We start from the raw sequence: 16,565 nt of genomic DNA on the forward strand, positions 1-16,565 counted from the left end.
TTAAGATGACTTTCAGATAAGGCATGCGGCTGATTGAAAGGAAAGAAGATCGAGACTAAGACAGAAAGAATTGTGCATGAAAAAGGAATTCTATGAAGAAGAGAAAACTTGGAAGAAAAGATAACTAGTTAATATATTTTAGGAAGCAGAATTATATTCCATATCAATTAGAAGATTATCTTGTAAATGTGTAGTATATAAATACAGGCATAGAGTTTACACTATAAGTGTTACGATTATCGAAGTTATTATTCTTTGTAACTCTAGCAGCTCTCGTGATAATTTGTTCATCACTGAGAGAGGACAGTTCCATATTGTAACAGAGTTTACTCTGTTGAATAAAATCTATTTTCTGTTACTTGAGTTCTTATATTCGATTTAATTATGCTAAACACTGTATTCAACCCCCTTCTACAGTGTGTGTGACCTAACAATAAAGTCTGGACTTTAGTGCCAAGACCAAAGAATAGATCAATTATTGGCACAAAATGGGGGTTCAGAAACAAAACTAACAGTGATGGCATAATTTCAAGGAACAAATCAAGGCTAGTTGCTAAAGGCTACTCTTAACAAGAGGGTATTAATTATGATGAAACATTTGCACCGGTTGCTAGATTGGAAGCCATAAGAATCTTTTTGACTTATGTTGCTCACAAAAAGTTTAAAGTCTTTTAAATTGATGTGAACAGTGCTTTTCAAATACTTGATTTCCCATAAATTCAACACCAGTCACAACCAATTCAATTCATTCAACCAGTCTTAACTACACATTCAACCATTATATTCTGTCCAACCAACAATTACAATTCATCACATAAAAAATAACTTAATAAATACAAGTACTCTTGTTAAGAACCAAACGTGCAAGAAAAAACAAAACTTATTCATGTACCACAAAAAAATTAGACTTAACAGTTTTATTTGGATGATAAAACTACGAATTATATAAATACTTTGCTTAATTTTGAGTTTTAAAAAAAAGTTTAGCAAATAACAGTACCAGAACACTTTATATTTTTATAGAAAGCTTTCAAATTACATCAACCTAGCAAGCACAAGTTGTCAAATTTATTCAAATTATCTCCAAACCAAGTATAGACTATCTTAATAACAAAAAAGAATATATCAAACCTGAAGTGCACTAAATTACAAAAAACAACAGCCCTATTCATCAAAAAATGAAATATCCGTATCATCCAATTCAACAGCCTGACTATAACACTTAATCGCATTCGCAAAATCCTTTTTCTTATAAGCCACATTACTCGCCTCTTTCTCAAAATCCCTCTTCTTATAAGCGAACTCTTCGAACTCGGTCCAGGAAACTCTGCATTTGTACAATTTTTTTGTAAGAACTTGAACAAGCAACAAAAACTAAAAAAAGAACAAAAAAAAACTAAAATAATTCTGATCTTTTGTGATTCTTTGGCTTCTGTAGAAGTCATTCAAGTTGTTCGAGTTTAGTTTTTTTTTTTTACAGAATGAGTAACATCAGAAGTATAACATGAGACCAATCAATAAGAAAAAGAAAGCGTTCTTTTGAACTTACTTGCCCAGGAATATAATCGTTTAGAATTATAGGAAGCTCTCGAATCAATGGTTCTGTAATTGTACCTGGTCCAGCCTAAAAATCGGGAAGCAGAATTATTACATGCTTGAAACTGAATCAAGTAGATAGTCTCAAGAGAGAAGATCAAACATACTTTTGTTATAATACAGTCACAAGCACCCATCCATTTCTTCATCTACTGGGAAAGTGGCCATTGACTTAAGCATGTAGTTTGAGTAGACAACAGAAATATACTGGGAATATGAAAAGAGCACTGCAAGTCTGCAACACTCCAATAAACCTCTAATACAAGTTATACAACAAACATCGAACCTAGACAACATACACTGATTCCAAAATAAACCACAAACTAACAGTACTAATAACTAACAATGAGAAAGAAAAACTCACAGAAAATGCAACAATTAACGCAGAAAGAGCAAGAAACTTATATTTCGCCATGCCCTCAGATAACCCCACAAAAGTATTAACAATCCCAAACATAACCCTCCATAAAAAAAATGCACAACATAAGTCCACCGGCACCCACAAACAACAAACTATTCCTCTTCCAAAATGCCTCAATTTGCAACCCCGCAGCTTCCTTATACCTCGAAACCACATTCTTCGCAACATTCACCGGTTTCTCAACAACCTCTTTCACGTACTTACCATAAGCATTTTCATCCATATTAAACCCCTTTTTCAAAAATTGCCTAAACCCTAACAAACCAAAATTAGATTTGGGCACAATTGAGGGCCTAGGTTTTTCAAAGTTTTTAAAAATGAAGGTAACCAATAATTTCTTTGAGCAGAAAACATCCATGATGTGAAATTGTGTTTTTACTTTAGGTTGGTTAGCAAGAAAGTGAGAAATGCCGGTGGAAATACCAATTGGGTAGGAATTTAATGAGAGTTTTGAAGAGATTAGATGGCGATGCAGACATCGAATGATCAAATTTGATGTGGTTCTTAACATTTTTTAAAGTTTAGATTCACGAAAAGCACAAACTCGGTAGATAAATAGTGTGCACACCCACTACAAAAAAATAGGGTAATTTGACTAGCTAAATATGACTGCGGCTAAATTTGACCAACGGCGGTCATATTTACAGTCAACTTTTATTTATAACCGGTAAGACTTATATTTGACCGGAAGCAGTCAAATTTGAGGTCAAATATTTATTTACTAATGGTCAATATTTAATTTTGACTAGAGGCAGTCAAATTTATTTTCTGGTGAAATTTTTTCGGTCATTTTTATTTTTTAAGTCCTAAAAAAAGAAATGAAAACTTCCCGCCAAGTGAACAAAATTTGTTAGCTGTAAATTTGACCGTAAATAGTCATATTTAGGGGCGGTCAAATTTATATTTTGGCGCTAAATATCCCGCCCAAAATAAACGAATATTATTAAAATTAAATTTGACTGACGGTAGTCATGTTTATAAATGTGACTGCGAGTAGTCAATTTTAGTAATATAATAAAAATTTTAGAAAAAAATTAATATATTTGGTTTGATATTTTAATAGTCAACTAGTAGTTTGACGAGTATTTCTTAATAGTGTTTTATCCCATATTAATGTTTCGATTTTTCTAAAAATATTTATGAATGATCCAACCTTATAGGTGTCAGTATCAATATATTTTAGTGATATGATAAAAAGTTTAGAAAAAAAAAATGTATTCGGTTTGCTATTTTAGCAGTCAACCAATAGTTTGACGAGTATTTCTTACTAGTGTTTAGTCCCATAATAATGTTTCAATTTTTCTAAAAATATTTATGAATGATCCAATCGTACGGATGTCAAGATCTATATATTTTGTAATATGATAACAATTTTAGAAAAAATATACATATTTGGTTTGCTATTTAAATAGACAACCAATAGTTTAACAAATACTTCTTACTAGTGTTTAGTCCCATATTGATGTTTTATTTTTTTTTAAAACTATTTACGAATGATCTAATCGTACGTATGTCAACATTTATATATTTTAGTGATATGATATATGTTTTAGAAAAAGTAAATGTATTTGGTTTGCTATTTTAACAGTCAGCCAGTAGTTTGGCGAGTACTTCTTACTAGTGTTCAGTTCCATATTAATGTGTCGAGTTTTTTGAAAATATTTATAAATGATTTAACCATACGGATGTCAATATCTATATATTTTAGTAATATGATAACAATTTTAGAAAAAAATTATACTTATTTGGTTTGCTAATTAAATAGTCAACCAATAGTTTCACCAATACTTCTTACTAGTGTTTAGTCCCATATTGAAGTTTCAATTTTTTTTAAATTTTTTTATGAATGATCCAACCGTACGGATATCAACATCTATATATTTTAGTTATATGACAAAAAATTTAGAAAAGTTTGGCGAAAGTGTAAACTAGTGACCTCGGAAGCAGGGATGACAATTTAATCTGATCTGACGGATACCCGATCCGAAATACGAGATTTTGGATATACCAAACCTGAAGTTTTGTATTTGGATTTGGATTTCAACGATACCGAACCGATACCGGATTCAAAATCCGAAACCCAATCCATACCCGATCCAAACCCGAAATCCGATAAAAACCTGATACATAAAATAGTATACAATGTTTCCATAATGTATTATTTATAATATATTAGATGAAAAGACATATAAATTACATATTTTTATTTTATTATATTAGTAGTAATTGATTAATAGCAAGATTGTTAAGACTTACTTACTGAATTATAACTCTTTTTTTAATCTCAACTTTTATTATTTAAGTTATACTTCATATATACATATATAAAAAAATTCATTTGCGATGTAATACTAAATATTATGCTATTAGCGTATTTTAGATTTTACTCAACATGTTAACTTGTGCCGTATAATGCTTTTGACTGTTTAATAATATATTTATTTTAATATTAGGTAATATATAAATCTAGATAATGGTGATTCTATGCATCAATGATATTAACTTTATTCGAATACATTAATCATAATTTGAATTTGAATACATTAATCGTAATTTGAATTTGAATACATTAACGATACCCGATCCGAACCCGAACCCGACCCGTTGCCATCCCTACTCGGAAGATAGGTGGGTCATACCAACTTGTTGCTTGAACAAATCCTAGTAAAACAAAATAATTAAAAATTAAAATTAAAATGCTTAATCATTTTATAAATTTATAAATTTATTTTAGGCACATATCATATCAAATTCAGAAATGACTAAAAAACATTGATGTTAGATTTATTTAAGAATTTTGAATTTTAGAAAAAATAAATGTATTTAAAGATGTAGTGTAACAACATATTGTATAAACTAAAAAATTTTTAAGAGGCAATAACAGTGATGGATTGAAGAAAATCAAGCATAATTCAAATTATTCCTTGATATATATAATCTGAAGTTTAAATTTACGGATTGCACATACAATGGTTAGTAGTTTTGTGTTATCTAAATTAGAATTTGAACAATCCAACGATATGAATTTTAACTTTCTTAGATTTTAAGAGTGTATGTAAAAAATAAAATGATTAAATGAGTTGCAAATTCATTATTTATATATATTTACGAAATTGTTAAATAACCTCCACTTTTTACTATATAAACTCCACTTTTAAATTTTAGACATTTTATTACACATTTTTCCATGATTTTTAAAAGTAAAATTCTTGGAATTTGTTTCTATTATAGGTAGTTATCTCATTTGCAATACACTTGCAGTTTATATAATATTTTTTAAGTTTATTTTTCAATTCCATATATATATATATTAAAATTTATCATATTTATCACATCTATAAAATTGATGGCTTTTAGTCACATTTAAAAATATCACCGTTGTTAGTCAAATTTAAGTATATATTTGACCGCAAATCCTAGTTTGTCAAATTTACTAAATTGACCGGCATCAGTCATATTTGTAAATATAAGCGAAATCGGTTATACTTATTAATTTGACTGGAGGAAGTTATATTTATAAATTTGACCAAACGCGGTCAAATTTGATGACATGTCACAGATCCATGTGAAACACATCCAGCAGTTCAAATTTAACTAACCAAAATTTCAATCAAATGGTCCAGATTCTTCAGAGCAACTCTCTTTTACATATAAATACATTATATACATACATATACATTATAATTCATACATTATATATCTCTTTCATCTTTTCCTCTCCACCTCTCTTCATACCCTCACCCACACATCCACCTCTCTCTACCTTCTCCCACAAATCATAAACACAAATATATATACATACATATACAAACACTTAGATATTCATACATGCTAAACTAATCTCTTACAAACTATATTTCATATAACATTAACAATAACAATAACAAATTCTAACTTGTGAAAATTTGGAGAAAAAAGCGTTTTCAACAATCAAAATTATTCCGGTGATGGGAGCATATTCATCAACCAAGCAATGTCCGATGACCATTTTCGTCAAACTAAATAAATAAAAAGTAGTATTTTAGAATTCGGTTTGAAAGTTTTAGTTAAGTTCTATACGTAAGTTTGTAATGAATATAATATTAATTATAATGAAATATGATATATAATTATTTGTTTTGTTAATTATTTATATAACATAAATTGTATATTGATTAGTGACAAAAAATCATAATAATAAAAATTATGTGTTGTAGCAGATTTTTGGCAGAAACTTAGTAGAATGTACCGGGAAGTTACTATATTTGACAAATATGGGTTATAATTAAATTTGACTTCCTTCGGTCAATTTTATATTTTTGACTCCGTTAGGTCAAATTTATAAATTTAACCGAAGGAAGTCAAATTTGCTTTACGTTAGGCGCTAAATTCACAATTTTTCAAATTTTAAAATTTGTAGCGGCAAAATTCAAACAAAATCAAATTTTTAGGCGCAAATTTTAAAAAAATTCAAATTTCAAAATTTTCAAAAATTAGGTCAAATTTTATTGGTCAATTTTAGTCAGTCAAATTTGATCGGACAAATTTAGCCTATTTTTACACAAAATTGACAAAAATAACCAATTTCTGAAAAGTTGGCCAATTTTGGCCGATGGGATACCCAACTGTCAGTGGAGTATCCACTTTATATAAGATACCCAATTGGCAGTGGAGTATCCCATATATGAAATACCCAACTACCAGTGGAGTATCTTATACAAATTGGGATACCCAACTGACAGTGGAGTATTCAATCGGCCAAAATTGGCCACTTTTTTTAGAATGACTATTTTTGTTAAATTTTTTCAAAAATCGGCTATTTTTGTCATTTTTCCGCAGTCATATTTGGTCAAATTTGACCGATTTTGCTAAATTTGACCAGTGTAAAAAAGACCGACACAATTCGGTCAAATTTAACTAAATATGACCGCCGGTGGTCAAATTTAGCTAAATATGACCGAAAATTTTCGGTCAAATTTAGCCGTTTTTCTTGTAGTGACAATGTGTTTGAAGAATTGTGTAATATCCGGGAAAATTATGTGAATATTATATGTTAAATGAATAAATATTATATGTTTTATAAATTCAAAGTGATTATTGCCATGATATTAGATGTTATAGCTGTTATGTGTGTTTCCGTGCGGGCCAGAATTTTTGTTAATTGATTAATATGTGTTAAAACTGCAATTATATGAATCGATCTGTAATTTGGACTCATATTTAATTGTGTCTTTATCGAGGTACCTGTTTTATCTCATTTATAAGCATCAGAATGTATTTTGTGCATATTCGGGTTTTCTGTAATTTAAGTATCGTTTGGTTTTTCAAAAATAACGGGCCGGGACCCGACCGGGACGTCAAACCCCACAAAATATGTGTTTTTATTTTTATAAAATTATTTGTATCTCAAATACCCAATATCTTTAAATTTTTGAATTATTCGCAATTTTTGGAGAATTTTGACACTAATTTTATATTTTATCGTTTTTAAAATTATTTCCCGTAATTAGTATTTTTGGATCTAATTATTATAATTAGGGGATAAAAAAACCCTTAATTTATTTTCGGGTATTAATTTCTTTACATTTATAAATACCAGCTACTTTTAATATTTTATTATTTTTATCAAAAAATTTCAGATAATAAAAGAAAATTATGAATTTGTTGTTGGGGGTGTTCTTGAGGGAAGGAATTAAAATCAAAAGTTGAAGGTGATTCTGGGATCCGTTTGTTACGCTCGAATAGTCGATTTAAAGCTCTCTTCAAGCTCTATCTATTGATATCATCATCCTAAACCGAGGTTAATCCTTCTGTGATTTCATTTTTTTCATTTTTTTGCTATTTAAATTCGGTCTTGGGGTCCTAAGGATCGATTTGGTATATCAATTCGTTAATTTTGATTAGGATTTCACTAGAACCGAGTTTTTGGTTTTCATAGTTTTTTTGATTTGATTTTGTGAGTTATTTGCGGATTGTTGGTATGTTTGGATCATGAAAATAGATTTCTGGGGTTGCTAGCTTTAATTTGAGCTATATTTCGTGAAGCTTGGTTTAGAATCGATGGGAATCGAGCTTTTCGCCGGAAAACTCGAAGAAACCGCCGGCTTTAATGGCTTTTGGCCGGAGTTCAGCGTTGCAGCGTCGGGTGTTGTCGTTACTGTGTGTTCTGGGTTGCTGGGTTGATGTTGTATTGATTCGAGAGGAGAAACGAATACTAATTAGGGGGGTTTGAGTCGCCGGAAACGAGTGCAGTGGCCGGAAGTGGTGGCCGGATTCTGGGCTCACAAGAACACCGACCGGTGTTCGACTCGAATCCGGCAAGCTTCTTGGCGACCCGAGTGGTTATATTGTTTGAACCGACTTTGATTCTTCAATCCTGAAACTGAATTAAAAAAGTGTTTCCGCCTTTTTCTTTTTACTTTTAATTCGAAATTCATTTTGTTTTATTAAAAATCATTTATTTTGTTTTCAAAAATCATTTACTTATTATTTTTAATTCTAAAAATTATTTTCTTATTTATTTTAAATTCTTATAATTATTTTCTTTTATTATTTTCAAAAATATAATTTGATTTAATTATTTATAATTCATGTTAGGTAATTATTTATGAATTTAATTAATTGATTAAAATCATTTAATCAATTAATTTCATTTATAAATAGTTAAATAAATGTAAATTATTTATAATTAATTCAAATAATTCCTAAAATTTATTTTTATTCTTTTAAAAATTATATTTTGGTATTTAAAAATCAATTAATATTATTATTAATTGATTTATTTCTAATTATTTCTTATTTTATTCATAATAAATAAACTGTTCGTCCATTTAATACGAAACGATCGCGTACGGACTCAGAAAAACATTAAGCTTTTGATAAAAATACTTTTGAGACCTAATTTCCTCTGTATTGCAATGTAATTTGATTTCCTAGTCTTTTGAGTCTGTATTTGATCGATAAACGCTAATATTGACCTGATTTTAATTCTGAACACAGTGAGACATATCTTTTAACGATCTGACCTATGTGCTACATGAAATATGTGATTACGTGTTATATAAATACCATGATTACGTGTTACGTGATATGCATGCTATCTCTTTACAGTTTTAAAATGCCATGCCTAGTTATAAATGATCGGGTAGATGTCAAGACGTATAATTATGTCGATTGAGTTTGGTTCTGTTAGTTAAGATAATCCTTTTGTTTATAGAATCAAGTAGCAAGGATTGCAGTCCAGTGTTAGACGGAGATAGTAGCCAGCAGCTATAAGTAGAGTTATAGTGAGAGGTTATTGAGCATACCAGGCAAGTACCCTACCTTCACTTATCGTTCAAGTGACGTTTACTTCGAATCATATTATGCAAGTATTTATAACTTCGTTTGTCATTCAAGTGATATTGACTCCGAATTTTATTCTTTCAATTTCTCTACTATTCTAAGTTCAGAATAGTTAAATGTTTTTTATATTTTCGATGCAACTTACTCTATACAGTGAAGCTTTGAACTGAGATTAGCGAATAACTAATTGTTCTAGTTATTTCACCGTTGGATGTTGAGATAACTCTGGCCCATAAGAAATGGGGAGTTATGTGGTTAAGGATGTCATTTGGTTCGACTCATTTGACGGAAAATTGTTTTTTATGGTTTGGATGGTTGCGTAAGAGGCCGTGGTGGCGGTCCAGCGTAAGCTATGTGTTATACAGGATATAACACCTTGCTAGGCCGATATGTGCCTTGGGTACCTTTTGTTTAGTTGGATATGATTCTACAAATCGGTGTTGCTCCGCGGCTGATCACCGGCGGTAACACACCGTCCTTCAAGGATTACAATCCCAAAATAAAATATATATGCAAATGTTGTTTATTATCAAATATATATCAGTTTTTGATACAGTTCAGGTATTGTGGTTTGGTTTTATTCATCATATATATTGTTATTGTTGTTCTAAGTCATAAGCTATATACTGCTTGCTGAGCATTTCTTTTGCTCATACTTGTTTCATGTCCTGATGCTTTCAGCTAGGCCAGGGCAAGCTTGAGTTCCAGGTTTGAGGTTGTGTGCGTGTAGATAGTTTAGTATGTTTTCCAGGTAGACAGTTGGGACGCTAAGCTAGTCTAGAGGTTTGTAATAAAATTTGAATAAGTTGTAAAACTAATTAGACTTATGGTTTGTAATAACAGTTGATTTGTATTAGTGTCTATTTCATATTATAACCTGTGATCGATCCAGTTGCATGCAAGGGGTCACATTTATTATATTATTCTGCAGTGAGTATTTTATTATAGTTTATTGGCTAGTGACCCCCAAATCTAGACCCCGGGTTTGGAGGGCATCATAAATTGACTACAAGAAAGAAATGGATAGTTCGATCGTGTAAATATATAGATGTGTGGGAGTGAGTATACAGTTGATGAAAAGTTCGTCGGGGGTTTGGAAAGTCCAATGGCTCGGCCACTCGGATAATGTATAGCATAGAGTTATCTTAGATTATTAGTTTAACTTCTATAGGGCCAGGGATAGAAGGGGGAGAGAGGCGAGTCTTTCCAAATGAAGCGAAAATGAATCACTAAAATAATTTTGCCCTTCCTTTTGTCCCGCCGCTGTCTATCTATTTAGCCGCCCAATCCAATTTGTCAACAGCCCAACCCATATCAATTCATTTTTTAATTTTTTAATTTTTATAATGTTATTTAAATCATACATACGAATATTATCATTAATTTATGAAAAAGTAATAGTATTACAAGGTGTTATTTTTATAAAATATTTTAGTGATATCAAGTAATTCTTTTATTTTATTAAATTATTTATAAAAACATATTCATTTAATTTTAAATTATAAAAAAATATTTCAATTTCTATAAATATAAGAATAATTTGTTAGTGCTTCCCGGGCATCCTAAAAAAAGGTATATTTTGGGCTTTCACTTTCCAAAAACTCTACAAACTATTTTATTCAAACATACTACTTTTAAAGATAAATTTAAAATTTAATTCCATTTTAAAAAAAATTCAACTACTTATGGCAACACGGTTTATGTGTTGCAATAGAGAAGACATCTATATTAACACCAAAGATTTATTGAGCTATTGCAACATGTTATTATGCCTATGGCAACACCAAAATCTGGGTGTTGTGATAGGGCCATAATTTCATACATATTGCAACGCTTCCTAAGGCAACACCAGGAAAAAATGTGCAAATAGGTCATCTATGGCGTAGACATTCACCCCTCTTGTATGTACCTTTCGGACCTAACAATAATAGGGGAGAACACGATTCAATTCGGTTACAGTTTTAACCGAGCCAGAAATCGAAGATCTTCGGTTTTAAAAATCAAAAACTGTCGGTTTTGTTTAAAAAAATCTCGATCCTGTTACACTCGGTTCCTTTTCGGTTTCAAAACTGTTAGAAGACAAATTATATGACTTCATAATTTTATTAAGAGCCACCTCCATAATTTTGCAAGCCATGCTAAACACACTTTCTTCTTCTTGAAATCTTAACTTTTGTCGCCTTGCAGTTTACAAATTTATGATTTAAAATTTTGTGATTTTGATTGTGAACTCCTTGTGTTAGAGGATCAAAATTTCACACATATTTGCAGAACATGTGTACACAGCCTCTAACAAACATAGCAACCAGATGTCCTACATGAAAGGGTCATTACCCTCTTGCTCTTTTAGAAGATAGAATGTCGACATGGCTTTAACTTAACTTTAAACACTAAAAACTAAGTCTTCAACTTTTTGAACTTAACATTTGCAAATCACTTAAAAATTAAATTTTAAGGGGAGACCCAACTTTTATTTCAAAACTTTAGATAATATAAGTTATAAGTTATATATATATATATTAAAATATATTCCCTCAGTCCCACTGAATTCATTACATACTTTTTCCTCATATCTTGCACGCATTTTAAAGCTATTAAAAAGTATAGTTCTATAATTTATTTTGAAATTTTTATTTCTGTATAAAAGTTTAAAAATTATATTTTTTATTTAAAAGAAAAAACTATAATTAATTAGGGAACACGGGAGTCTTAAAATGTGTGCCAATTCCCGTCCCCCAATGTAAAGAATCGAGTAGGACGGAAGGAGTAATATTTTATATTATTCAGTTTGGTTCAATATTTTTAGTTAGGTTTAAGTACAAAACTGAAATTGAGCCGCTTGTAGCGGTTGGATTTTTCGATTTTGTTTCAATTCATTTTTACCATTTCGGATTTGGTCGATTTTTTATCGGTTTTGGTTTCATTTTGATTTTAATGCTCACCCTTAATACAGTATTTTAGTCATAGTAGCAATATCATAGTTCTGAATAAAAAGTATATAGTTTAAGTTGGTAGAATCTTCCAACTTCTTTTTATGGTACGTAACCCGCAGCACTGCCTTTCGGGTGCGCAGTGGATAAACCCTATGGGCTTACGCACTAGCCTGCAAACCACGTGAACCAACGTAAAAATCATTTAAGCGACAGGTTCTGGCTCAGGAGGTATAATCATAAAATCTCCTCCAATGGGATTCGAAGTTTAAGTTGGTCTTATTCGGTCGTGATTTTTAAGGATTTTTAAGTATTTTCAAAGTCCATGGGTATTCAATTTAGATTTTGAAAAATACTTCGAAATCTGGAGTTATTCAATTTAGATTGTAAAAAATCCATTAAAATCTAAGTAAGTTAGATTTAAAAAATTCTATCAAAATCTTAGGGTATTCAATTTAGATTTTAAAAATTCTAATGATATATAATGGTATTCAAAAGTCCATGGATTTTATTTGATAAATATGTGGATTTTAATGGATTTGATAGTATATTTTCAATCTTTTGAAATCTCACGATAATATATGAGATTTTGAAAGATTTTTAAAAATCTTCACAAAATCATTAAGACTCTTCAAGATTTTTTTATCAATTCCGTCAAATTCTGCGAACATTTAAAATCAACGAAAATCTTCTAAAATCCATATATTATTATCAAAACTTCAAAATCACAATTAAATAAATCGAGTTTGTACTGGTATTCCTGAGATCGTGTTGCTCTTACGAGTAATATTTGCTTTGGACAGTTATCTAATGAATAAAATTGCTTATATAAAAAGAATAACGGTCATTAGAATTTTAGATTTAGAGAAGAAAATTATTTTATCTAATATAAAAGAAAAATATTTGTTTCTGTATCGAAATTAAAATCTCTCATTAAACTACTCACAAGTCGATGTACAAAATAAAAATAATATTTAATATATAAATAAAAAAGACCCGTTAATAGTGTGATTCAGTGTATCGATTAGCCTAAAACGAGCCTCATATTTTAGAGGAAGACTAGCCGAGCCGGACCCGATTTGTAAAAAACCGTCATTCAATCCATGATTTTTTTAAAACCCAGATAAAGCCCCAGCCACGGGCTTTTTCGGCCTCTTTATTCGTAAATATCGAAATTATTGTTTGGTATATGCGAATTTGAACAAAATTAAAAATTTTAATAATCTTTATGTAAATTCAAAACAAATAAAAAGTTATTTGCTTCATAAAAAATCTAAAGTTATTCTATGCATAAATAGGAACTAATATTTGATAATTCTTTACATGGATGAACAATTAGAGATTCTTATTTTGTTTGGATAGGTATTTAAATTGTATATATTTAGTACTTTTAGTAAATTTTATGCAAAAGAAATAAATTATTTAATGCACAAATAGTAAGTGATAAAAAAAGATTTTCATGTCAGTGACTTTCATGTGACCATCAAAGCCAAACTTTCCTATAAAATTCTGTGTTTTTACCCTCCCAAGACCCATCTTTCTCATTGGGTGAATTAAGAAAAATGCCAAGAATAAATTTGGGTCGCAGAAAAATCACCATGAGAAGAATGACTAATGAGAGCAATCTTGCAGTGACCTTCTCAAAAAGGCGTGCAGGCTTGTTCAACAAAGCCACTGAAATCTGCACCCTCTGTGGTGTGAAAATAGCCATCATTATTTTTTCACCAGGTGAAAAGAAGGTGTACTCTTTTGGACATCCCAACTTGGAGCTTCTCATTGATAAGTTCATTCTCCCTCAAGACGCCTATCCAGTTGCTCAATCTGGTGTGCTTGAACAGGTGGATCCCCCAATTCTCGCGGAACTCAATGGTCATCTATCTATGTTGCATGACCACTTGGAAACTGAAAGGACCTCTGCTGAAAGGCTTGAAAAGGAGAGGTCACAACGACCAGAGGTGGATTGGTTTGAAGCTCCTGTTGAAGATCTTGGACTCGAGCAGCTCCAGATGTTGAAATCTGGATTGACAGGGGTCAGAAAGATGGTTGCAAATAGAAGAGACAATCTTGCCATGACCCAACAAGCTCAGGATCTGACAGGCTTGAGTTTGGAAGGAGGAGAGCCAGCAGATGGCCCTGATGCTGCCTTTGGGATTGTTATGACACCACAAGGTTATATCCTGTGTTAGAGATCGCCGGGGCTTTTCCTCAATTCTATTGATTTTAGTTTTTCTATATCTGTGTTTTTATCATTTTTGGGATTCAAGTAATTCCGTTTTCTATATCTATATCTTATTTTCTTTTATGCTATTATTCTGTTTTGTATTTTTAATTCTCATAAATATCTATTCATTGATGAAACCATGAAGATGACATTAGCCAATATTAACAAACAAAGAATTATCAATATGAGCAAACGCCAAATCTCTAGACGATTGCAGAGACTAGTAATAATTATTTTCCTCTTCAATTCTTGTGATGCCTCTCCATATTCATACATCAACAACTAGTCAAAATAGAGTAATGGGAATTGAAACATCATATTCAGTTTGTAAGAATCCTCGTATGTATGTATCTTGACACAATTAGAGATTTTAGTAATCTTTTTATATATGCAAAACAGATAATAAGGTTTTGGTATGTAAGAATTCACATATGTATCAATCTTCATACAATCAAAAATTTTAGTAATTTTTGTATATATGCAAAATAGATAATAAGTTACTTGCTTTCCAATAAAATAATAAATTATTCTATGTAAAACAGTAACTAATCAATGACAATTTCTTATAGTGTTGTATGTGACAATCAGAATATACTAATCACTAGTACATAACAGTAATAGACTAATCACTAGGACATAATAGACTACTCACTGATAAGTTATTATATGCAGGACAATAACTATTAAAATAGATAATAAGTTGGTGGTACTTAAGAATTCACATATGTATAAATCTTCACAATATATGCAAAACAACACAAGGTTATGCCCGGTGTTAGATATCGAGCTGGGCTTTTCTTCGATTCTGCTGAGTTTAATTTTCCTATATCTGTATTTGTGTTATATTTGGAATGCAAATTTCATTTTCTATGAGTGATGTTATTTGTTTTTTATGTGACTGTTTTGTGTTATGTTTATATATCTCATAATATCTCTTCATACATGTAACTCTATTTGTATTTGATGTTGTGTCAGGTAGTTCAAAAAATGATGTTGATATGGAGTGCCTTGAGCACTGAGGTAGCCATCTGCTTCACCAAAACTTGTCCACGGGAACCTTGTCCACCTCCTGCCTCCTCAACTAACAAATCTTATAATAGTCCAGAAAATACTTATATAGAAAGATATACTTCAACCTTTGTTAATCTCAGCCAGTTCAGACGAGCAATAGCATCTGATGATCAAGCCTTGATATAAGTAAAGGTGTTAGGCCTTTAACAGCTAAAGTTGTATTTATTTGGGGTTTCCTGGAAGAGAATAAACGTAAGTATTAATAAATGTGCCGCGTTATATATAACATATGCCATGAAGAGCTTAGAATCCATATTGACGCATCCATATAGGATCTATCCTTGACCAATCAAAAAAAGAGTAAACACCTCTCCTAGCAATCAGCTAAGTGATCCTGAGCCAAACTTTGATGATCAATTTTGGATGTATCAAAGGAAGGATATTAGAGGATATTTGACTTTAAATTTTATTAAGCGGTCAAAATTTTTCTGCATATGTTATATCTCGGGAAGAGTCCATGAATGGGACAAATATTAGGTGTCCAAGTTTCAAGTGTGAGAATTGCCAATTCTGGAATGGGGAGAAAGTAAATTTGCACCTATTAAAAAAAAGGTTTGTGAAGGGGTATTATGTGCGGGATCGGCATGGAGAGCCATATATTGCTAGACAAAATGGAGGACAATTATTGCAATAATCAATGTGAAAGAGATGAAGACAACCGAATGTACAACATGGTGACACATGTTGCTAGTAAAAATAATTACCTTAATATATTGCAAATAAATTGCTCGTGTGATTCTTTGATATTTGTTAGTTTAATGTTGATAAGAATCAGAAAGAATTGTAGTTTATCACGTAGTTCAGATGTAGATAATTCGGATGTGAGATGTGAGAAGAAGAAATGGGCATAACCAACTTTGTAAACAAATTTCGGATATTAAACAATGTAATAAGACAAGTTAGGTTGATAGCATTAAATTAAAGTACTACAATTTACTCTGGGAACCACAACAGATATAACTACAGGTATAAATTTAACTGATTTATAGTTATAATGAATTGG

At 30.7% G+C, this 16,565-nt stretch overlaps 1 protein-coding gene across 1 annotated transcript; it reads left to right on the forward strand.

The window, feature by feature from the left end:
* Positions 1-13,827: 13,827 nt before the first annotated feature.
* LOC141662093 (agamous-like MADS-box protein AGL62) lies at positions 13,828-15,694 on the forward strand. The gene is made up of 2 exons (XM_074469141.1): positions 13,828-14,439; positions 15,467-15,694. The coding sequence occupies exons 1-2, from the start codon at positions 13,833-13,835 to the stop codon at positions 15,508-15,510; spliced, it is 651 nt and encodes a 216-aa protein (XP_074325242.1). The 5' UTR covers positions 13,828-13,832; the 3' UTR covers positions 15,511-15,694.
* The last annotated feature ends 871 nt before the right edge of the window (positions 15,695-16,565 follow it).

This window comes from Apium graveolens, chromosome 5, assembly GCF_009905375.1.
Source record: "Apium graveolens cultivar Ventura chromosome 5, ASM990537v1, whole genome shotgun sequence".
Taxonomy (NCBI): Eukaryota; Viridiplantae; Streptophyta; class Magnoliopsida; order Apiales; family Apiaceae; genus Apium; species Apium graveolens.

Bases quoted from the DNA above. Each gene is read 5' to 3' on its own strand.
- LOC141662093 (XM_074469141.1), top strand. From the start codon at position 13,833: ATGCCAAGAATAAATTTGGGTCGCAGAAAAATCACCATGAGAAGAATG. The intron at 14,440-15,466 runs GTTATATCCTGT...ATGTTGTGTCAG, and splicing joins GATTGTTATGACACCACAAG to GTAGTTCAAAAAATGATGTT.